General features: G+C 45.4%; 1 protein-coding gene across 1 annotated transcript in view; it reads left to right on the top strand.

Annotated features, from left to right (window-relative positions):
* The first annotated feature begins 22,328 nt into the window (after nucleotides 1-22,328).
* Nucleotides 22,329-24,364, top strand: part of LOC126484381 (uncharacterized) — a 246,736-nt gene continuing 244,700 nt past the window's right edge. Inside the window, exon 1 of the mRNA XM_050107869.1 lies at nucleotides 22,329-22,400. Coding sequence (XP_049963826.1) covers nucleotides 22,383-22,400 — 18 coding nt within the window. The 5' untranslated portion in view covers nucleotides 22,329-22,382. The remainder of the gene's footprint in view (nucleotides 22,401-24,364) is intronic.

Genomic DNA, 24,364 nt, shown 5'->3' with positions numbered 1-24,364 from the left:
CATGTGGGAGGCTATGGGTGCAGTCCTCAGCTGTATGGTTATAGGTAACGCACGTATTAAATTACTGTCTGTCCAATACCAACATCTCGTCAATTGAACACATTTCAGTTGATTGGCGTCAATTGAATGTAAATAAATAAATACCTTACATCCTTCCTCCCCAGCAGCTCATCACAGACTGAGTCTTTTTCACGCCAATTTTAAACAGTTATGTTTATTTAAATTTGAAGCAACAAGACTGTAGTGTAATTGTCAGTTCAGTTTCTACACCAAAGTTAAGAAAATTTTTCCAGCAGGATAATACACAACAAAATAAATGAACAAATTCCCAAGACAATACCTTGCGTCCTTCCTCTCCAGCATCTCAGCATAGTCTGCGTCTTTTCCTGCCAGTTCACAAGTGGGGGGGGGGGGGGGGGGAAGGTTGAAATAGGGAATGGGACATGAAGTGGGGGTGGGGTGAAGAGTGGGGTCGGTGAAATCATCAGTACCACATCGCCACATCTATCATCCACGGAAAGGAGGTGGGGGGACCACTTCGGGAAAGCCTCCATCTTGAATAAATTTGATAACAATGCAGACTGACTGCACTTCGGCTTTATTCTCCAAGTTGCACAAACAGAGGAAACCGGTCGCCCTGAAGAGCTGTACTGAAATAAGCAATAGAAAAAATGTGGAACTTATCCAGAACGAATAGACTTTATTATTTCCGGGATTGTGTGCATGATATTTTTACGAAAGTTTGCTGGTATGTCTCCAGTCTCATAAATTCTGTGTGAAAACTTGAATAGTTTTTGGTTTTACTTTCACTATGATTTTAGAATCACCGAAGGATTTTTATCAACGCCTTATTTGACTGTATGTCTTCAAAATCTCTCGATTCCCTACATCTTTCAAATATATTCCCATTTCATCTTCTGTACGTCAGCAGATAATTCCTCCCCACGTTTAATAGTGGCTATAATCTATACCAGTAGCCAGGACGTTCAGATATTGTAGTCAAAACACTACTCACAGACTACAACGCATACAGATAATCATTTTTCCATCGCTAAATATGTGAATGGAATATAGCAACATTGTTCTCCACCATGTCGTGTCCGGTGGCTTGCAAATTAAATTTGTAGATGTAGATGCACAATAATTTATTGATGCAAAAAGTGGTTCAGAAAGGCAAAGATACCGCGAAAGTATGAGAAGTGTAACTGGAAATTAATGGTTTATACCAGAAATAAGGGTACACAGAAAGAAAGTGAAGGAAGACAGAACAGTGAACGTCACTGACAGCATGTAGATAAATGAAAAGTTAGGTTAAAGTTAGACTTAAAATTCGGCAAAAATCGTCAGCATAAACCAACATTATCCTGGATGTCGTTAAAAGTGGGACATGTTCGGATGGTTTGCTCTTCAAACAAAGGAAAATAATAGGCAATAAATTAGCTTAATAATAAGAAACGTACGTTTTGAGGTAACAACAAAAGGCCTCAAACAGGTGTCAGTACGAATCATACAATGAAGGCTTTCACGACCGGATGTTTCAGCTGCCGAGAATTCGTCTGGGTTGTATGGGCGTGGTCCATGGAACTCTTCTATCAGTCAGTACGGCGTTCTCATGAACCAGTCTCTTCATGTCAGTCTGACAGCTTCTGAGAGCCTTCCATTAGCAGGGGACAGTACGTCTCGTACATATTCAGTCACAATACATTATCTTGGTAGTTCTGCTCGTGTCTGTGCTGACTGTCGACAATGAAAGCGTATAGTGCGTGAGCAAACGCCTTTTGTCGTTTATTCGTTCAGGCGTAGCGTACTTAACGCCGTTGTGCTTCCTACACTCGCAGCTAATATCGCGCCTCGTGAAGGTTTTCGCCAGGCGCTAAACAGCATCACGCCAATTCATTCCAATTGTTCTATTAGACTACGTTTCCTTGAGAATACTTTACTAGGTACTCAACAAGTAGGTCCCAAACTGTTGGAGATAAAAGTAATGTCAAGACTACCTCAGAAGAATTTTGTAGGCAGTTTGTGTTCACGATATATATAAATGAGCTAATGGATAACGTTGAAAGATCTTATTTTCCCTCGTCCTCGCAGCTTGGTAGATGTCATAGACATTGCAGCAACAGTATTGAACCAGAAAACTGCTACAACTGTTGTTGTTTTATTGCTATAGACTGTACAGAAGTAATAGCACTATTTTAGCTGTATGGCCATCTTCAGGCTCTCTGCAGGCAAATACCTTTTGTTAACAGTTCAAAAATTAAAACTAATAATAATTTTGTTTGATTCTTTGTTGGTACTTACATCTATAGTGGACCGTCGCGTTGTCGCTGTCTTATAATCCTATTTCTGCATAACGATCTTCATTTTTAGCCTATTTTTTTAACAAAGCGCATTTGCCTGCAGATAGCACGAAGAGGGCCATAGAGTTGAAATAGCCCTGTTGGTATTGTATATCCACAACAATAAAATATGAATTATAGCAGAATTCTGGGTCAATACTATCATTATAATGTTGGAAATTCTGGTAGACTGTCAGTAGATGATACTTTTGTATTTATACACAAGAAACTCACAAAGCCAGAAAATTGCGAATAAACACAGGAAAACCTGCAAAGAATATGCACTTGGAGCAAGGACTGCAGTTGTACATTAAATAGAAAAATCTGAGGTACTGCAGGTAAATAGGTGGAAAAACATTAATTTTCCTAGTACAGTTTTCGCAATATACTATTGTAAACAGTAACAGTCATAAAACAGAGTCCATTAAACGCCGGGACGATAGACTTTGTGACGACTAAGCCAAACCATCTGTAGGAAACTGTAGCACTGAGAGTTCTTATTCGACAGATTCGACGGTACTGTTCTCCAGTCTGCCACCTTTACCAGTCACTGTGAATAGAGGAGATAAAAAGATCATAACATGACATCCAAGTTTCTTTAGGCGTTCGTTTAGTAATAGCGAGAAAGTCACAAACAGGTTCATACAACTGTGGTAAACGCTGCAGGAGCAGCGTCAAACATTATTTTTAAAATTCCGAGACGGCGTGTTCCAAGAACAGTCAACAACATAATTACATTCATCTCGCCAAACGACAGTGACGGGAAATACGAGCTCACGTGAAGGCTTACCTGCAACCTTTCTCTCTGCGTACCAAGAAAGTGAGAAAATCATACAAGTAGCTGATTATTTTTTAACAGCCATATCGGCTGAAACTGCTATGTTCTATTGTGGGTTAGGATTACTCTGTAAACGTCTTTTTCCGTGAGGCTTATGTCTTACGACTAATTTGATGCAGTTCACCACGATTTGCTCTCCTGTGACAAGCGATTCATCTAAGCGCAGCACTTTGAAAGCCTACTGACGTTTTGGGGTATTATGCTGAATGTCCAAACAAAATTTTTAACCATGTGTTATCCTAACTTTCAGTCAGTTCTCAAGCATGTTTCCCTGGATAGGATAGGATGTGTGACTGCTGCGTACGGACGCAGGAGGAGATGGCCACTGTTCAAGAACAACTGAACGTGTTGATGGCCGCGGTCAGCCCAGGCTGCTGCCTCGGAGTGTAGCGGCAGTGGGGAGTCTGGTGCGTCGCATGGTACACCCCAGGTGTTACATGCTTCACCCACGGTCCCTGCTGTCGAGACATCTTCGCGGCTACCGGGTGCAGTTGGGCCACCCTCTCCCCAAGGGGAGTGGCGGGTTCAGCGGCGTTCGCGGCGCACGAGGCGGAGGGTAAATGTGGACGTTGACCGTGTGGCATCGCCCGCTCTGCCTGTGAGTGGACATGTGGCTGCTCCTTCAGCAAGGTCCGAACAGGCACACGGAGGGGAGGGGTTTATTAGTTATTGGGAGCTCCAACGTTAAGCGGTTGATGGAGCCCCTTAGGGATATAGTGGAAAGGTCGGGGAAGAAGGCCAGTGTTCACTCTGTCTGCTTGCCGGGGGGTCTCATCCGAGATGTGGAGGAGGCCCTGCCGGCGGCGATAGAGAGCACTGGGTGCACCCGACTGCAAATCGTTGCTCATGTCGGCCCCAATGACTCCTGCCGTCTGGGTTCAGAGGTCATCCTCAGTTCGTACAGGCGGGAAGCATCGCTCGCGGGATGGAATCTGAGTTAACTATTTGTAGTATCGCTCCCGTCAGGGTGGCCCGTGGTCTAGGGGCAGCGTCTTTGATTCATAATCAAAACGTCTTCGGTCCCAGGTTCGATCCCTGCCACTACCTAAATTTTAATAAATGATCAGCATTGGCGGCCGAAGACTTCCGGCATAAGAAGTCAGCCTCATTCTGCCACCGGCCTTGTCAAAGAGGGCGGAGGAGCGGATAGAGGTTCAGGGCACTCTCTTGTCCTACGGGTGGGAAATTGCCCCTAAAGGCGGAAGAATCAGCAATGATCAACGACATGAGGATGCAGAAGGCAATGGAAACCACTGCATTAAAGACACGTAACGTGTATCCACAGGACATGTGGCCTGTAATTGAAGAAGTGTCATGATGATCTCTCCATTGGCAAAAGATTCCAGAATAGTCCCCCATTCGGATCTCTGGGAGGGGACTGCCAAGGGGGAGGTTACCATGAGAAAAAGATTGAATAATCAACGAAAGGATAACGTTCTACGAGTCGGGGCGTGGAATGTCAGAAGCTTGACCGTGGTAGGGAAACTAGAAAATCTGAAAAGGGAAATGCAAAGGCTCAATCTAGATATAGTAGGGGTCAGTGAAATGAAGTGGAAGGAAGACAAGGATTTCTGGTCAGATGAGTATCGGGTAATATCAACAGCAGCAGAAAATGGTATAACAGGTGTAGGATTCGTTATGAATAGGAAGGTAGGGCAGAGGGTGTGTTACTGTGAACAGTTCAGTGACCGGGTTGTTCTAATCAGAATCGACAGCAGACCAACACCGACAACGATAGTTCAGGTATACATGCCGACGTCGCAAGCTGAAGATGAACAGATAGAGAAAGTGTATGAGGATATTGAAAGGGTAATGCAGTATGTAAAGGGGGACGAAAATCTAATAGTCATGCGCGACTGGAATGCAGTTGTAGGGGAAGGAATAGAAGAAAAGGTTACAGGAGAATATGGGCTTGGGACTAGGAATGAAAGAGAAGAAAGACTAATTGAGTTCTGTAACAAGTTTCAGCTAGTAATATCGAATACCCTGTTCAAGAATCACAAGAGGAGGAGGTATACTTGAAAAAGACCGGGATATACGGGAAGATTTCAATTGGATTACATCATGGTCAGACAGAGATTCCGAAATCAGATACTGGATTGTCAGGCGTACCCAGGAGCAAATATAGACTCAGATCACAATATACACTCCTGGAAATGGAAAAAGGAACACATTGACACCGGTGTGTCAGACCCACCATACTTGCTCCGGACACTGCGAGAGGGCTGTACAAGCAATGATCACACGCACGGCACAGCGGACACACCAGGAACCACGGTGTTGGCCGTCGAATGGCGCTAGCTGCGCAGCATTTGTGCACCGCCGCCGTCAGTGTCAGCCAGTTTGCCGTGGCATACGGAGCTCCATCGCAGTCTTTAACACTGGTAGCATGCCGCGACAGCGTGGACGTGAACCGTATGTGCAGTTGACGGACTTTGAGCGAGGGCGTATAGTGGGCATGCGGGAGGCCGGGTGGACGTACCGCCGAATTGCTCAACACGTGGGGCGTGAGGTCTCCACAGTACATCGATGTTGTCGCCAGTGGTCGGCGGAAGGTGCACGTGCCCGTCGACCTGGGACCGGACCGCAGCGACGCACGGATGCACGCCAAGACCGTAGGATCCTACGCAGTGCCGTAGGGAACCGCACCGCCACTTCCCAGCAAATTAGGGACACTGTTGCTCCTGGGGTATCGGCGAGGACCATTCGCAACCGTCTCCATGAAGCTGGGCTACGGTCCCGCACAACGTTAGGCCGTCTTCCGCTCACGCCCCAACATCGTGCAGCCCGCCTCCAGTGGTGTCGCGACAGGCGTGAATGGAGGGAATGGAGACGTGTCGTCTTCAGCGATGAGAGTCGCTTCTGCCTTGGTGCCAATGATGGTCGTATGCGTGTTTGGCGCCGTGCAGGTGAGCGCCACAATCAGGACTGCATACGACCGAGGCACACAGGGCCAACACCCGGCATCATGGTGTGGGGAGCGATCTCCTACACTGGCCGTACACCACTGGTGATCGTCGAGGGGACACTGAATAGTGCACGGTACATCCAAACCGTCATCGAACCCATCGTTCTACCATTCCTAGACCGGCAACGGAACTTGCTGTTCCAACAGGACAATGCACGTCCGCATGTATCCTGTGCCACCCAACGTGCTCTAGAAGGTGTAATTCAACTACCCTGGCCAGCAAGATCTCCGGATCTGTCCCCCATTGAGCATGTTTGGGACTGGATGAAGCGTCGTCTCACGCGGTCTGCACGTCCAGCACGAACGCTGGTCCAACTGAGGCGCCAGGTGGAAATGGCATGGCAAGCCGTTCCACAGGACTACATCCAGCATCTCTACGATCGTCTCCATGGGAGAATAGCAGCCTGCATTGCTGCGAAAGGTGGATATACACTGTACTAGTGCCGACATTGTGCATGCTCTGTTACCTGTGTCTATGTGCCTGTGGTTCTGTCAGTGTGATCATGTGATGTATCTGACCCCAGGAATGTGTCAATAAAGTTTCCCCTTCCTGGGACAATGAATTCACGGTGTTCTTATTTCAATTTCCAGGAGTGTAGTAGTGATGAAGAATAGGCTGAAGTTCAAGGCATTAGTCAGGAAGAATCAATACGCAAAGAAATGGGATACGGAAGTACTAAGGAATGACGAGATACGTTTGAAGTTCTCTAACGCTATAGCTACAGCAATAAGGAATAGCGCAGTAGGCAGTACAGTTGAAGAGGAATGGACATCTCTAAAAAGGGCCATCACAGAAGTTGGGAAGGAAAACATAGGTACAAAGAAAGTAGCTGCGAAGAAACCATGGGTAACAGAAGAAATACTTCAGTTGATTGATGAAAGGAGGAAGTACAAACATGTTCCGGGAAAATCAGGAATACAGAAATACAAGTCGCTGAGGAATGAAATAAATAGGAAGTGCGGGGAAGCTAAGACGAAATGGCTGCAGGAAAAATGTGAAGACATCGAAAAAGATATGATTGTTGGAAGGACAGACTCAGCATACAGGAAAGTCAAAACAACCTTTGGTGACATTAAAAAAAGCAACGTTGGTAACATTAAGAGTGCAACGGGAATTCCACTGTTAAAAGCAGAGGAGAGAGCAGATAGGTGGAAAGAATACATTGAAAGCCTCTATCAGGGTGAAGATTTGTCTGATGTGATAGAAGAAGAAACAGGAGTCGATTTCGAAGAGATAGGTGATCCAGTATTAGAATCGGAATTTAAAAGAGCTTTGGAGGACTTACGGCCAAATAAGGCAGAAGGGATAGATAACATTCCATCAGAATTTCTAAAATCATTGGGGGAAGTGGCAACAAAACGACTATTCAAGTTGGTGTGTAGAACATATGAGTCTGGCGTCATACCATCTGACTTTCGGAAAAGCATCATCCACACAATTCCGAAGACGGCAAGAGCCGACAAGTGCGAGAACTATCGCACAATCAGCTTAACAGCTCATGCATCGAAGCTGCTTAAAAGAATAATATACAGAAGAATGGAAAAGAAAATTGAGAATGCGCTAGGTGACGATCAGTTTGGCTTTAGGAAAAGTAAAGGGACGAGAGAGGCAATTCTGACGTTACGGCTAATAACGGAAGAAAGGCTAAAGGAAAATCAAGACACTTTCATAGGATTTGTCGACCTGGAAAAGGCGTTCGACAGTATAAAATGGTGCAAGCTGTTCAAGATTCTGAAAAAAGTAGGGGTAAGCTATAGGAAGAGACGGGTCATATACAACATGTACAACAACCAAGAGGGAATAATAAGAGTGGACGATCAAGAACGAAGTGCTCGTATTAGGAAGGGTGTAAGACAAGGCTGTAGCCTTTCGCCCCTACTCTTCAATCTGTACATCAAGGAAGCAATGATGGAAATAAAAGAAAGGTTCAGGAGTGGAATTAAAATACAAGGTGAAAGAATATCAATGATACGATTCGCTGATGACATTGCTATCCTGAGTGAAAGTGAAGAACAATTAAATGATCTGCTGAACGGAATGAACAGTCTAATGAGTACACAGTATGGTTTGAGAGTAAATCGGAGAAAGACGAAGGTAATGAGAAGTAGTAGAAATGAGAACAGCGAGAAACTTAACATCAGGATTGATGGTCACGAAGTCAATGAAGTTAAGGAATTCTGCTACCTAGGCAGTAAAATAACCAATGACGGACGGAGCAAGGAGGACATCAAAAGCAGACTCGCTATGGCAAAAAAGGCATTTCTGGCCAAGAGAAGTCTACTAATATCAAATACCGGCCTTAATTTGAGGAAGAAATTTCTGAGGATGTACGTCTGGAGTACAGCATTGTATGGTAGTGAAACATGGACTGTGGAAAAACCGGAACAGAAGAGAATCGAAGCATCGAAATGTGGTGCTATAGACGAATGTTGAAAATTAGGTGGACTGATAAGGTAAGGAATGAGGAGGTTCTACGCAGAATCGGAGAGGAAAGGAATATGTGGAAAACACTGATAAGGAGAAGGGACAGGACGATAGGACATCTGCTAAGACATGAGGGAGTGACTTCCATGGTACTAGAGGGAGCAGTAGAGGGCAAAAACTGTAGAGGAAGACAGAGATTGGAATACGTCAAGCAAATAATTGAGGACGTAGGTTGCAAGTGCTACGCTGATATGAAGAGGTTAGCACAGGAAAGGAATTCGTGGCGGGCCGCATCAAACCAGTCAATAGACTGATGACAAAAAAAAAAAAGTATCGGTCCCAGAACAGATCGCGGTCCTCTGGTTTGGAGCCGAGTAGAAGGATTAAACTAGAGGTTCAGACGATTCTGCGGAGATCTGGGGTGCAAATTTCTCGACCTCCGCTATCGGGTGGAGAATAAGTCAGGCGTGCACTACACGCCGGAAGCGGCTACAAGGGTAGCGGAGTACGTGTGGAGTGCACATGTGGGTATTTTAGGTTAGAGAATTCCCTCCCTAGGCTCGACAAGACGCCTCCTGAGACGCGGCAAGGTAGGAGTAGGCAAAATGCAACAGGGAATAACAATATTAATGTGCTAGTAGTAAACTGCAGGAGCGTCTATAGAAAGGTACCAGAACTGTTCTCATTAATAAACGGTCACAATGAGCATATAGTACTAGGGACAGAAAGTTGGCTGAAACCAGACGTAAACAGTAATGAAATCCTAAACTCGGATTGGAATGTTTACCGCAGAGACAGGCTGGACAGTGAAGAGGGAGGTGTGTTTATAGCGATAAGAAGTACAATAGTATCGAAGGAAATTGACGGAGATCCGAAACGTGAAATAATTTGGGTGAAGGTCACGGTTAAAGCAGGCTCAGACATGGTAATTGGATGTCTCTATAGGCCCCCTGGCTCAGCAGCTGTTGTGGCTGAGAACCTGAAGGATAATTTGGGAAATATTTCGAGTAGATTTCCCCACCATGTTATTGTTCTGGGTGGAGATTTTAATTTGCCGGATATAGACTGGGAGACTCAAACGTTCATAACGGCTGACAGGGACAAAGAATCTAGTGAAAATTTTTTAAGTGCTTCATCTGAAAACCATCTTGAGCAGTTAAACAGAGAACCGACTCGTGGCGATAACATATTAGACCTCCTGGTGACAAACAGACCCGAACTATTTGAAACAGTTAACGCAGAACAGGGAATCAGCGATCATAAAGCGGTTACTGCATCGATGATTTCAGCCGTAAATAGAGATATTAAGAAAGGTAGGAAGATTTTTCTGTTTAGCAAAAGTGACAAAAAGCAGATTTCAGAGTACCTGATGGCTCAACACAAAAGTTTTGTCTCAAGTACAGATAGTGTTGAGGATCAGTGGACAAAGTTCAAAACCATCGTACAATATGCGTTAGATGAGTATGTGCCAAGCAAGATCGTAAGAGATGGAAAAGAGCCACCGTGGTACAACAACCGAGTTAGAAAACTGCTGCGGAAGCAAAGGGAACTTCACAGCAAACATGAACTTAGCCAAAGCCTTGCAGACAAACAAAAATTACGCGAAGCGAAATGTAGTGTGAGGAGGACTATGCGAGAGGCGTTCAATGAATTCGAAAGTAAAGTTCTATGTACTGACTTGGCAGAAAATCCCAAGAAATTTTGGTCTTATGTCAAAGCGGTAGGTGGATCAAAACAAAATGACCAGACACTCTGTGATCAAAATGGTACTGAAACAGAGGATGACAGACTAAAGGCCGAAATACTAAATGTCTTTTTCCGCTGTTTCACAGAGGAAGACTGCACTGTAGTTCCTTCTCTAGATTGTCGCACAGATGACAAAATGGTAGATATCGAAATAGACGACAGAGGGGTAGAGAAACAATTAAAATCGCTCAAAAGGGGAAAGGCCGCTGGACCTGATGGGATACCAGTTCGATTTTACACAGAGTACGCGAGGGAACTTGCCCTCCTTCTTGCAGCGGTGTACCGTATGTCTCTAGAAGAGCGTAGCGTTCCAAAGGATTTGAAAAGGGCACAGGTCATCCCCGTTTTCAAGAAGTGACGTCAAACAGATGTGCAGAATTATAGACCTATATCTCTAACGTCGATCAGTTGTAGAATTTTGGAACACGTATTATGTTCGAGTATAATGACTTTTCTGGAGACTAGAAATCTACTCTGCAGGAATCAGCATGGGTTTCGAAAAAGACGATCGTGTGAAACCCAGCTCGCGCTATTCGTCCACGAGACTCAGACACGGGTTCCCAGGTAGATGCCGTGTTTCTTGACTTCCACAAAGCGTTCGATACAGTTCCCCACAGTCGTTTAATGAACAAAGTAAGAGCATATGGACTATCAGACCAATTGTGTGATTGGATTGAAGAGTTCCTAGATAACAGAACGCAACATGTCATTCTCAATGGAGAGAAGTCTTCCGAAGTAAGAGTGATTTCAGGTGTGCTGCAGGGGAGTGTCGTAGGACCGTTGTTGTTCACAATATACATAAATGACCGTTGTGGATGACATCGGAAGTTCACTGAGGCTTTTTGCGGATGATGCTGTGGTATATCGAGAGGTTGTAACTATGGAAAATTGTACTGGAATGCACGATGATCTGCAGCGAATTGACGCATGGTGCAGGGAATGGCAATTGAATCTCAATGTCGACAAGTGTAATGTGCTGCGAATATATAGAAAGATAGATCCCTTATCATTTAGCTACAAAATAGCAGGTCAGCAACGGGAAGCAGTTAATTCCATAAATTATCTGGGAGCACGCATTAGGAGTGATTTAAAATGGAATGATCATATAACGTTAATCGTTCGTAAAGCAGATGCCAGACTGAGATTCATTGGAAGAATCCTAAGGAATTGCAATCCGAAAACAAAGGAAGTGGGTTACAGTACGCTTGTCCGCCCACTGCTTGAATACTGCTCAGCAGTGCGGGATCCGTACCAGATAGGGTTGATAGAAGAGATAGAGAAGATCCAACGGAGAGCAGCGCGCTTCGTTACAGGATCATTTAGTAATCAAATGGTTCAAATGGCTCTGAGCACTATGCGACTTAACATCTCAGGTCATCAGTCCCCTAGAACTTAGAACTACTTAAACCTAACTAACCTAAGGACATCACATACATCCATGCCCGAGGCAGGATTCGAACCTGCGACCGTAGCAGTCCCGCGGTTCCGGACTGAAGCGCCTAGAACCGCACGGCTACCGCGACCGGCATTTAGTAATCGCGAAAGCGTTACGGAGATGATAGATAAACTCCAGTGGAAGACTCTGCAGGAGAGACGCTCAGTAGCTCGGTACGGGTTTTCGTTGAAGTTTCGAGAACATACCTTCACCGAAGAGTCAAGCAACATATTGCTCCCTCCTACGTATATCTCGCGAAGAGACCATGAGGATAAAATCAGAGAGATTAGAGCCCACACAGAAGCATACCGACAATCCTTCTTTCCACGAACAATACGAGACTGGAATAGAAGGGAGAACCGATAGAGGTACTCAAGGTACCCTCCTCCACACACCGTCAGGTGGCTTGCGGAGTATGGATGTAGATGCAGATGTAGATGTAACGCAGTCTCACTCGGAAGTTTTAATGACGACGTCAGTGTTTTCGCTAGCGCAGCGGGGAAATTTATTGAAATGTTTCAGAATTCAGCAGAGTAATAAATTTTAATCTTCAACGAAAAGATGTGTAATGATTCTCATCTCCTAGACGAAACTCGTGCAAGACAATATATTTGCCATCTGTACGATCTGAAATTAAGCACCCAGGACAAGAACTTCCAGTTACTAACAATGAAGAAGGGACGTCGTTATTCCGAACTGCGCGGATCAGCAAACTGCACCACGTCAACTTCCCTGGCAGCTCATTGTTACAGAAGACGGAGAAAACTAGTCGAAGTATCAACCAAGTACACGAAACAGCAAGTTGAAAGCGAAGGTCTCAATGATCCGTCGACGATCCGGTACCAGAGTGTAGCCACCACAACAAAGCCGACCAGTGTCCCTATGTTGCGACCACGTTGACTAAAACTGTCGAGCGAGGTGGCTCAGTGGATAGACACTGGACTCGCGATCGGGAGGACGACGGTTCAATCCCGCGTCCGGCCATCCTGATTTAGGTTTTCCGTGATTTCCCTAAATCGCTCCAGGCAAATGCCGGTATGGTTCCTTTCAAAGGGCACGGCCGACTTCCTTCCCCGTCCTTCCCTAATCCGATGAGACCGATGACCTCGCTGTCTGGTCTCCTTCCCCGAAACAACCAACCAACCAACTAAAACTGTAATTTTCGCAGCGGCCAGCTGGTGGGCCCCGTAGTCCAAAGTCCCTGAGATCCGCGAGACTTCCCATGTACGGCTACGCACATATAAATGCTGCACAAGCCATGCTGTTCTGCATGTCAAAGTCACAATATTTTGGAAGGTAACAGAAACCTAACAGAGAGGCACGCTTGCGAGCTTGTGAAATAGGTAGCCGACGCGTTACAGCCTACACCAAATATCCTCGATTATTTGTTGGATATACACAAATCAAAAAAAGTTTCGCATCACACCGGTTCCCAGAACACCTGAAGACAGACGTTGACTGTGGATATTGTATCACAGACACAGACCCTTTGACTGTTCAGAAATGTCATTAAACCCGCCCAAAGACGTAAACAACCACGAATGAGCAGCGCCTATTAGACGGAGGGGGTCCCACAGCCGATCAGTTCCAGTCGTTCCACCAGGAAGGAGGTACACGGCTCTGCAGTTCAACAATGCCTAGACGGTCAATACCGCGGTACAATCACGTCCGCATTGTTACTTTGTAAAAGGAAGAGCTCTCAACAAGAAAGGTGTCAAAGCGTCTCATAGTGAACCAAAGCGATGTTGTTCGGACATGCAGGTCATACAGAGAGACAGGAACTGTCGATGACATGCTTCGCTCAGGCCGCCCATGGGCGATTACTGCAGCGGATGAACGCTACCTACGGATTATGGCACAGAAGAACGCTGACACCAACTCCACCATGTTGAATAATGCTTTTCGTGCAGCCACAGGAAGTCATGCTACGACTGAAACTGTGCGCAATAGGCCGCATGATGTGCAACTTCACTTCCGACGTCCATGGCGAGGTCCATCTATGCAACCACGACACCATACAGCGGGGTACAGATGGGCCGATGTGCGGCTGGTCCCGGAGGAGGTTCGAGTCCTCCCTCGGGTATGGGTGTGTGTGTTTATCCTTAGGATAATTTAGGTTAAGTAGTGTGTAAGCTTAGGGACTGGTGACGTTCGCAGTTAAGTCCCATAGGTTTTTACACACACACAGATGGGCCGAACAACATGCTGAATGCAACACTCAGGATTGGCATCACCTTCTTTTCACCGATTAGTGTCGCATATGCCTTCAACGAGACAATTGTAGGAAACATGTTTCGAGGCACACCGGTCAGGCAGAACGCCTTAAACACAGTGTCCAACGAGCGCAGCAAGGTGCAGGTTCCCTGTTGTTTTGGGGTGGCATTGTGTGGCGCCGACGTACGCCGCTGGTGGTCTTGGAAGGCGCCTTAACGGCTGTAAGATACGCAAATGCCATCCTCCAGCCGATAGTGCAACCACATCGGCAGCATATTGGCGGGGAATTCGTCTTCATGGACGACAATTCGCGTCCCCATCGTGCTCAACTTGTGAAAGACTTTCTTCAGGGCCGGCCGCTGTGGCCGAGCGGGTCTCGACGCTTTAGTGCTTAACTGCGCTGCTGCTACGGTCGCAGGTTCGAATCCTGCCTCGGGCATGTATGTGTAATGTCCTTAGGTTCGTTAAGTTTAAGTAGTTCTAAGTCTAGGGGACTTAGGACTTCAGATGTTAAGTCCCATAGTGCTCAGAGCCATTTGAACCACTTTTTTAACTTCCTTCAGGATAACGAAATTGCTCGATAGAGTGGGCACCATGTTCTCGAGGCATGATCCCTATAGAACATGCCTGGGGTAGACTGAAAAGGGCTGTTTACGGACGACGTGATCCACCACCCACTTTGAGGGAAAAGAGGACGTGCTACTGTGTATTAGAGTTACCAGTACAGCAATCTGGACTACCCCTCTGAAGGTCTCGCTGGTTGGTAATACAATGCAATGTGTGGTTTACATGAGCAATAAAAAGGGCGGAAATGATGTTTATGTTGATCTCTATTCCAATTTTCTGTACAGGTTCCGGAACTCTCGAAACAGAGAGGACGTAAAACTTTTCTCGATATGTGTAAAATGGAACGAGCATGGTACGGAAGGTGAATGGTTGACTTCGATTTACTGGGAGAATTTTAGGAAAGAGTGGTTCACCATCGGACTGAAGGGAGATAACGAAGCAATTTAGAGGTGGGCAGCTATATTTGTTCCCGGTAGGTTCGAACAGGACATAAGTGTTACGGAGATGCTTCGGGAACTCAAATGGGAATCCCTGGAGGGAAGGCGACGTTCTTTTCGTCAAACACAATTCAGAAAATTTAAAGAACCCGCGTTTGAAGCTGGTTGTCGAACGTTTCTACTGCCATCAACATACATTGCGCGTGAGGACCACGAACATAAGATACAAGAAATAAGGGCACATACGGAGGCATATAGATAGTCGTTCTTCCATCGCTCTATTTGCGAGTGGAACAGAGAATGAAGTGACAAATAGTGGTACAGGGTACCCTCCACCACGCACCGGACTGTAGTTTGCGTAGTATCTAGGTAGATGAAGATGTAGCTGCAGAAAACGTGCCTTGTTGCTGCACTACGATTTTTTCCATTTTGAGTGTGTCGCGTATCTCCCGGAGGTATGGCAAAGACAAAATTAGACTAACTGCTCCACGCACGGAAGCGTTTAAGCTGTCATTATTTCCGCTTTCGGTACGCAGTTGCAACGGGAAGTAACTCTGATTCGAGGTGTGTTTTTTAACTAAGAACAGTTTTGAAATAAAAACTAAACATGTAGACTATTGTTAGCAATTTTATTTTTACGACATATACTGTACTTGAATCTACTTTTCGGCGTAATTCCCACCAATATTAAGGCACTTATCGTATGATACAACCAGCCTTGAATACTATTCCCGTAGAAATCTGCCGCCTGAGCGTAACTTCCGACAATTGCAACGTCTATCTTCAGGAGTTCTGGGGACTGGGGTGATGCAAAACTTTTTTTATGTGTGGATTTTAGTTACTTCTTGCCAAACTTAGTTTCTTGTTTCTAAAACACTGAATTTTAATTTTGTAGTGTAATTATTTACTACTGCATTCAGCAGATGGGCCTGTAATCAATGAAGCAATGATCTTTAAAAAATAACGAGTTCAGTACTCTCTCTTCTACTATTTGTCCACATCATCGTGAACCTGGGGCTCCCTAGCTCTAGATCGGCAGAAGTATGTCAGCTTCGGCCTCCTAATACCTTGTGTCCGCATGCTGCTAACATTGCCTGTCGAACAATACAGTAGTCGTGAGTATCATAGATATTACGAAGTGATTCTCGTTTCGCGCCGTGCCTAGCCGGTAAGCACATCATCACTTTGTGACGAAAGCTCGCTTGTTTCCCTCGTGCCGCCTGTCTCACCGCGGCTGGCCATGTGCTGGCAGTCGGTGTGTATGGATGATTCCTTCTCTCCCTGCACCTTCACCATGAGAATTTGTTCAGGACGTCGTGGGCAAACTGTATCTGAAGCAACGAGGTTGTGGTCGTGAACCTCTAATGATACGCCACTTGTGTGGAAAAATGTTCTTGATTCGTTACTGTTTTCAATAAAACTACTTCGCCACACTAGTGAAAGAAATAAAAATCGCACTGTTGGGAAAAAGATCCCGAGGGAGTTGGTTCAGCCACCTAATCGGAAAGATTTTCTTTCAGGGTCCACTATGAGCCATTTCCTCGTGGTTTGCAATAATTGTGAATGTATATTTGAGTGTATGTGCCGGGAAAGGATGTGAGTTATGTGTGGTATGAAGATGAGTGAAAGGAAGGAAATATCCGGTTATGACACCTAGCCTACTCCTCTCGAATACCACCAAATGGTTCACAGAGTTTGACGTCTCCAAATGACCGACGGATCGCCATCAAAAGTTCACATACCCTCCTAGCTCAGAGAGGTTTAGGGGTTTCGATATTGACACAGACGCCAGAACGAAGTCTGGTGGTATGGATCTTTGCACTAATACTTCTTCTCTCCTTGCTTAGCACTGTTGGTATTTCTTCCATCACCAGGGTTGGAATCTGTCACTTCCGAGTCGAGCATCACCACACAGACATCTGTTAACTAATACCTCAGCTAAAGAGGCGGGTAGCACCCTTATGAAAATTCTCTGCAAATCTACGTTAAAATGAAGTATAATCGTTGTTGAGGCAACCAGAGTGTCCCTGATTGTCTTCTCGGTAAGGTGATAATAACAATATCAGTGTTTATAACAAAGGAATTCTTCACACCGCTTAAGGTAGGCTCTAACACCTCTATCAATTTTCCACACATAGAATCCAGTAGGAGGAAGAGTTCAATCAGACACTAAATAATAAGACAGCGTTTGTGGGAGATTGAGCTGAAAGTGGTCATTAGGCTTGAGGTCAGAATGTCTCCAAGTGATCATATAAAACCTGGAGGGGGTTTTGCGTCAATTCGCAAATGTCCTCAATTCCTTTTAATTGGCTAATCATTTCCCCCATTGTTTAACATATGTGAGCCATCTGTGGTTACTTTCTATCTACGACCTTCCCTCAGCATATATTTAACGAGCTGAGTCCTATTTTTAGAATTTCCAGCTACGATCATGCTCACTCATACACCCGCTATAGTTTTTTTACCCGTGTGACCAATATACACTGTCGGGAAAAATGTAACACTCTCTATGACAAGATCTTTTTACTGTCAAGTGAGCCGGCCGAAGTGGCCGTGCGGTTAAAGGCGCTGCAGTCTGGAACCGCAAGACCGCTACGGTCGCAGGTTCGAATCCTGCCTCGGGCATGGATGTTTGTGATGTCCTTAGGTTAGTTAGGTTTAACTAGTTCTAAGTTCTAGGGGACTAATGACCTCAGCAGTTGAGTCCCATAGTGCTCAGAGCCATTTGAACCACTGTCAAGTGATGTGGCGCTTAGTTCATCACTGTAGGAGCATATGATAACAAATTCAGACCAAATGAAACACACACGTCACAGTAAAGGGTCCTCAAACAGTCCCATCAATACACAGTGATATTCCCATCTGGCAGCAATGGCGACAACGCTGGGTTTATTCTCACAAGGGAACAATGATAAAGGTACCGAATTGTATCCTGCAATAGACTGTCTCATGCATATTGCACCTTTTGTTGCAGTTCGGCAATTACCTATGAAGGCTCTGGAGGACAAGTACTTTGCTGCTTCACCATGTCCCATACGTGTTCAGCTGGCCAGAGATCTGAAGATCCTGCTAGACAGGACGGCTGCTGAACACCACGAGGAGAACGTCGCGTCGCAGTAGTCGTACGTGGACGTGCACTGTCCTGCTGGAAAGCACATAACTTTCCTGTCGCAGAAATGGCAGTAACGCGATGATAACAGCTTGTGCAGTGTAGCGGTCACTGATTACTTTACCCTGCAGAAGCATCAAATGTGACCGCTAGTTGTAACTGATAGCACTCCACAGCATCAAGTATGGCGTGGCACCTGTGGATCGTAGTCAAATGCACTCCGGAAATGACCGTTCAAAAGTTCTACTCCGTTCACATATACGTCCAACACTCGCATACTGATAGAATCTACTCTCATCACTGGCGATGACAGAACCCCATTCGGTTCTCCACTAGAATTTTTCACGACACCACAGTAGCCGTGGTAGGCGGTGTCACGGTGCTAGCGGTAGCATGGACAGAGGCATACGTAATCTTAATGTTGATGTTCCCAATGCTCCCTGGTGATACAGCAGGTGCAGCACGTACCCGGATTTCTTCCCCCGTCCAGAACCTGGTCTACGGCTGCGAGAATGTTCCACGGATCATTGCGGAAAGCAGCTACACGACACCGATACACTTCGTCCAAAATGAGCAACAATCCGACGATACGTCCATCCGGCTTCCTGGATGCCTATAATGCGAACTCTTCGAATGGCTGAAGCTGTTCAAACGGACCACGTACTCGTCGGCGCGGCACGTTTGTGCCCTGGAATGGCTGTTGCAAACACTCTTCGCTTCTAAACTCAACACAGTTACTGCCTGGGAGAGGGTGCCCAGACAGTCTTCCAGGGCGACATCTGATTACCTATGATAGTGAAAAATAAATCACTAACGCTACAACACCTCCATATGCACATATGTTACCACTGAACACAGTCCTTGAGGGAGTTTCATTTTTCTTCGGCAGCGTAAAATTTGCTAGGGTCGACAACAGTGATTTTGTATACTCCGTTCTTAGTCTACTTACTTTTGACTATCTTATTGTATGACTTTCCTAAGCATGGGTTAATACACCACCTGATGGAATAAAATCAAAAGTCAGTTTATGAGACATAATAAAATTTTCAGACTATGCTCCCTTCGTTCCCTTTCGGAAGAACAAGCTCCCATATTCAGGCACATATCACCGCAATAATGAAAATATCACAAGGAATAAAAGCGCAAATAAGTTCGTAAACCCTAGTAAAAATTTCAAACTAAATTGGCTTGATTTACTTCCTTTGGGAAACTAACATTTTTCAGAAGGAGAAGCTTTATCTTCAGAGCCACACTATGACAAGTATCAGAATATCTCTACGATTACAAGCACAAATCAAGTCGTAAGAGCTTTTTTGAGGTTAGTAGACGCGGAAAACTGAGTGTGACAGTTTTACTACTTTTTACATGTTGATTTGTGCATTTATTCGTTGAGTTGTTCTGATTCTTGTCGTTTTATATGTTGGAGATGCAAGCTCATCATGTCGACGCGCGCCAGTTATAATGTCGCCAGATATTACTGTGACTGAGGGTATAAATGAGCTTCACGTGAATTCTTCTCTTAAAACACTTCTTTTTATTAAAATGGGACAACTACTCTTCGAGGACGCTCTTACGAAGCGGGGAGAAATAACTTTCACAGCTTATTGAATTAGGATCGGACTAGAAGCGCCTCTGGTTGAAATATTTCTGGCTTAGTCACCAATCATATTAGGCTCCAAGAAGCTGTTCCTAGAGCAGTAGAGATGCAAGAAGTAGAGTTGTGGCGATTCGTGAATGAGTCGTTCATTTGAACGACTCTAAATAAAGAATAGTAAGAATCGAATCGTGATACGGACGAATCGTCGTTCAAAAGAATCGTAAGAACGATTGCGTGTTTCCAAGTCGTGACGATTCCAAGTTTCAACGATTCATCGATTCTTAGTTCGCTATGCTTCGAAGGCAACTTCCGATCATGCCGAGTCGTGCCGAATAATTACGACCGCCAGATGCTTCTGCCACTACTATTTATGTGAGAAGACGACATACTTCTGAAGTGTAGGATACACACGTATACAGCGACATTACTTCACTGCTAATTTGCTAATTCTGTTAGTTCCACCAGTGCTGCCACTAAATGGCTGTCGCACTAGACCAATATTACAGAGCCTATATAGAGAGAATATAGGCTCTCTAACCAATACCTTTCTTGGTGGATTGCCGTGTAATACCGTCTTTAAACAAAAGCTTTTTAATCAATAATTTCAAGTTCGAGTTTTCGAATGTTTTCGTGTTCAGATTCATATTAAATTTTAGTGAAGTAATGTCGCTGTATACGATTGAATCCTACTGTTCAGAAGTATGTCGTCTTCTCACGTAAATAGTAGTGACAGCGGCACGTTCTCAGACAAATTAAAAGCAAAATACCTATACTTTGTATTTAGAAGAAATGAAAGTTAAGCTAAATCTGCTGTGTGGGAGGGCTGTCAGCTGCGTTATGAATTACAAGGGTGATGTGGACTTGGAAAGACATCTTAGCACACAAAAACGTAGGATGATATGAGCCAGACCACGTCTGCCTCACTGCTAGATTTTGTTACTAAAAAACAGACGTCTGTAGTTAGATACGTTCAAGCCACACAACCAAACTGGCGTACCACGTAATTCTGCACCACCTTTCGCACAAATCGACTCCCCTTTCCTGGTATACTGAAATAAAACAATAGATGCAATCAAATCAAACGTGACCTTTCATCAATTAAGGCATTACACGTATAAATCGAGAATCACACTTTTAACGTCATATGCATGTTTACTCATAAATAAATTATTTCTGGCATATCTTATCATGACACAGTTCGATTCTAACCCCATTGACAATTTCAGACATGTCCTGCCATCTGTGAGTAAGATGTAGAACTTTTTGCATTCCGTAAGAATTGTGCCATCGCAGACTAGAATGAATCGTGAACGAATCGTAGGAATCGATTCGCAATGTGAGATTGAATCGTAGGAATCGAAACTGGAAAAAGAATCGTGTTGCCCAACTCTAGCAAGAAGTATATAGAAGACGAAATGTGGTGTGAGGTACCTGTGACAGATGTTAGGTTCGGTACCATTCCCGTGAGAAAGACCGCCTGCATAATGCTACTGCTCTGTGATTGGCTGCCGTGTTCGGAGCAAGGGCGCCAAAACGTTAAAGTATAGTTATTATTATTAGTTAAACTACTCATTGGAATTACTTCACTTTTTAATATAAATATCCTCCAACAGCTGACTATCAATCAGTCATTTTAGAATTATTAAAAACAATTTGAATCAAAAACAAAAGACTGACGAAATTGCAGACGAAGCACTTCGGAAGCGTTCGGGTCACGCCTTTTCTGGTATGGCGCGCGAAGTGTTTCGGGTTGTTCGTCAGTATGGATTAGGCAGTCGAGAAGTACAGACATGTTGTCTGTCGTAGGATGTGTTTCCAATTTTTATTTAAGTTCTGTTCGTCACTCTGGGTTAGGCAGTCGAGATGTACAGTCATGCTGTCTGTGGCAGGAAGTGTTTGCTAATATTCGGTATTGAAAGATTCCCTCCAGTAGCCATGAGGCACAGACACGGGCCACAAATAATGTAAAGATACATTTTCGTAAACATTGTGTATTCCACACAGTGCAGTGGAAACAACTAGGCGCCTCAAGTGTACTGGATGCACAGAACAAATGTGCTCAGTGATATGTCATCTGTAGTAATGCAGAGGAGGTAAAGGAGGATGACTGTTATTAACACCAACGATCAATCCATTCTTCCTTTCTTGCCGTATGGTGACTGCCGGTGGCGCTAAAAGGAAAACTGACGACAGAAGAATGAACGTAAATTGCCTCGGGAACGGAAAGCTGATGCTTGAGCCCGCAGTACGCTGTAACTACACGCCAAACAGCTCACGGAAATCAGCTCGAGTGCTACTGTAGACCTCTAATATCGCCCCGCATAAAGCTGAGGTGGCCGAAGCTCACACAACCTGCCGGCAACCTCCGCAGTCCTGTCCGGTAATAACGCAACTCGGTCGGCAGTTTATAGAGGGAGGACCGGACGCGGTCCTGTGACGGGTTACGCAAGTGCAATCAAAGACGCGCGGCCCCCGTGCGCCGCGCGGCCGCGTATTACGTTTCGCGGGCAGCGGCCGATCGGCTGGCCGGCCCCGGGCGAAATCTCCCCACCGCCGCATCCAGCGCGCGGGAGCAGCGGTGGCGGCAGCGGCCAACGCCCACCGCGCTACCTGGAGAGAGCCGCCACCTCCGGCCACCGGCCACCGTTCGCCAGACTCCGCCGGCCGCAGTATCGCCGCACGCTCCACGCCGAACAGCAGCCGCGCGATGCCTCCGGACTCCAAGGTGAGTCACCACGTGTTTACCAACTACCTGAGCTTCCGCGGACCCTCCAAGGCCAGCCGCTGTGGTGCGCACGGCAGAGGGCACTCGCCGTTGGACCACATATTATTGTTACTTGCCATTCAGTTCGCTTATGCAGCGCCGAAAGAATAACTGTTTAAATGTCTCTGTCCTGCTGTAATTAGCCTACACCTATCTTCCTTGTCGGTACGGAAGGCATACTTCAGAGGAGCTGGTATATTCATATACTTCATACTGGCCCTTGAAGCTATGAAAGTAGGCTCAAACCGTCTACCAGTTCATCATTTGCATAACGCTCTGCAGTGACTCAAACAAAATTTTGCTGATTCGTGCCATTATTCCGTGTGTTTCTTCAAAACACATTGTCGGACTTCCTTAATACGGCCACGAAGACTGGATGTCGTCCTGCTTACTTGTCTTCGCATAGGCCGTAGCCATCTGACGCGTGACTTCTTGCCCCGGCGATAAGACCCTCCAATGTATGGTGCTTGCACAGCACAGATAGCTCTGCATCACTTTTTACTATACTGCGTTTTATTTTCGGGCCAGAGTGCATCGGCAGGTTTGTCGGCGGGTCTGCACTGTATTTTAAATTTCATGATTTTGTGATCGGTACAAACTTGTTTCCAAAAATTTTACTCAGACGTTCTCAAATTAGTGACAAAGTGACTGGCTCATCAATGTTTCTTCTTTTTTTTGAAAGTGGTCAGCCAGTGACATATCCTTAGGACTTTGTTTCAGTTGCTCTGTATTCATCCCTGCTGTAGTATGTTTCACAATTTCCCCCTTGTTTTACCGCGTGTGATACGGAGTGATTGTGTGGGTCATCGCGAATGAGGTAGGTGTGAGGATGGTTGGTTGACTCGGAAGAGGGGACCAAACAGCGAGGTCGTCGGTCCCATCGGATTAGGAAAGGATGGGGAAAGAGGTCGGCTGTGTACTTTCAAGGGAATAAGCCGAGCATTTACCTAAAGCGATTTAGGGAAATCGCTGGAAACCCAAATCAGTATGGTCGGACGCCGATTTGAAACGTCGTCCTCCCGAATATGAGTCCAGTGCGTTAACCACTATGCCCAGTAGGAGTGCGTGACTGACTGACTGAGGCGGTATGACAACTTCTTTAGCCCTTTCACCCGCATTCGTTTCCTCTAATATTTGTAAGGACAACGATAACCTCGCCGTTGAGCGCCCAAAAAATAACAGCAGAAACATGTTTGGTACGGGTCCCAAACTCTTGAACAGTCTTCTCCGATGGAAAGCTCAAGTGTTTCGTAAGCTCTCTGATTTGCAGACTGCCTGCACTTTTCCAACATCATAAGCAGGAACTTCAGAAAGTACGTTACACATTTCGTTCCAAGCTGAGACTACTGTGCAACAATGTCGACGCGTTGTCAGAACCGAGTACCTGCTCCGGTTTTTCCCTGCAGAGACGGTTCTGTTGCGGTACGGATAACAGGAGCATCACACCGTGGGAGTGGGACGGGGCGAGAACTGGAAACATACTCCATCGTCGATGTATGCGAAATAGTACGATTATTGCGGGCGGAACGTCTAAAATTCACAAAGATTCGCCATGATATTATGGTGGTATATAGACTAAACGCAGTGTCACGAGAAACAGGACCAACAATTTGAACGAGGGCGCAAAGACATGGGTGAACATGAACGGCAAGGAAGGATCAACTTGCACTATGCGATTTCCTTCTTTTCGGGAATCTAAAAGCACATTGGGGAGGAAAACTTTCTTACTACGATGAGGACGTTCACACAGTAAACCCAGAATGCCTTCATGACCAAGAAGTGGATTCCTGACATAGAGCAACGGCGCAGTTGGTGGAAAAGTCTGAGAAATGTTTACAGAGACTTCTTGACTGTCTTGAAAAATAGAGTCATATATTTGTCTCGCTTTAAAATGAAGTGAAACATACAATAAAAGTTACTTAGCC

The sequence above is a fragment of the Schistocerca serialis genome, chromosome 6 (assembly GCF_023864345.2).
Source record: "Schistocerca serialis cubense isolate TAMUIC-IGC-003099 chromosome 6, iqSchSeri2.2, whole genome shotgun sequence".
In the NCBI taxonomy this organism is placed as follows: Eukaryota; Metazoa; Arthropoda; class Insecta; order Orthoptera; family Acrididae; genus Schistocerca; species Schistocerca serialis.
This window is presented reverse-complemented; position numbering and strand designations above follow the sequence as displayed.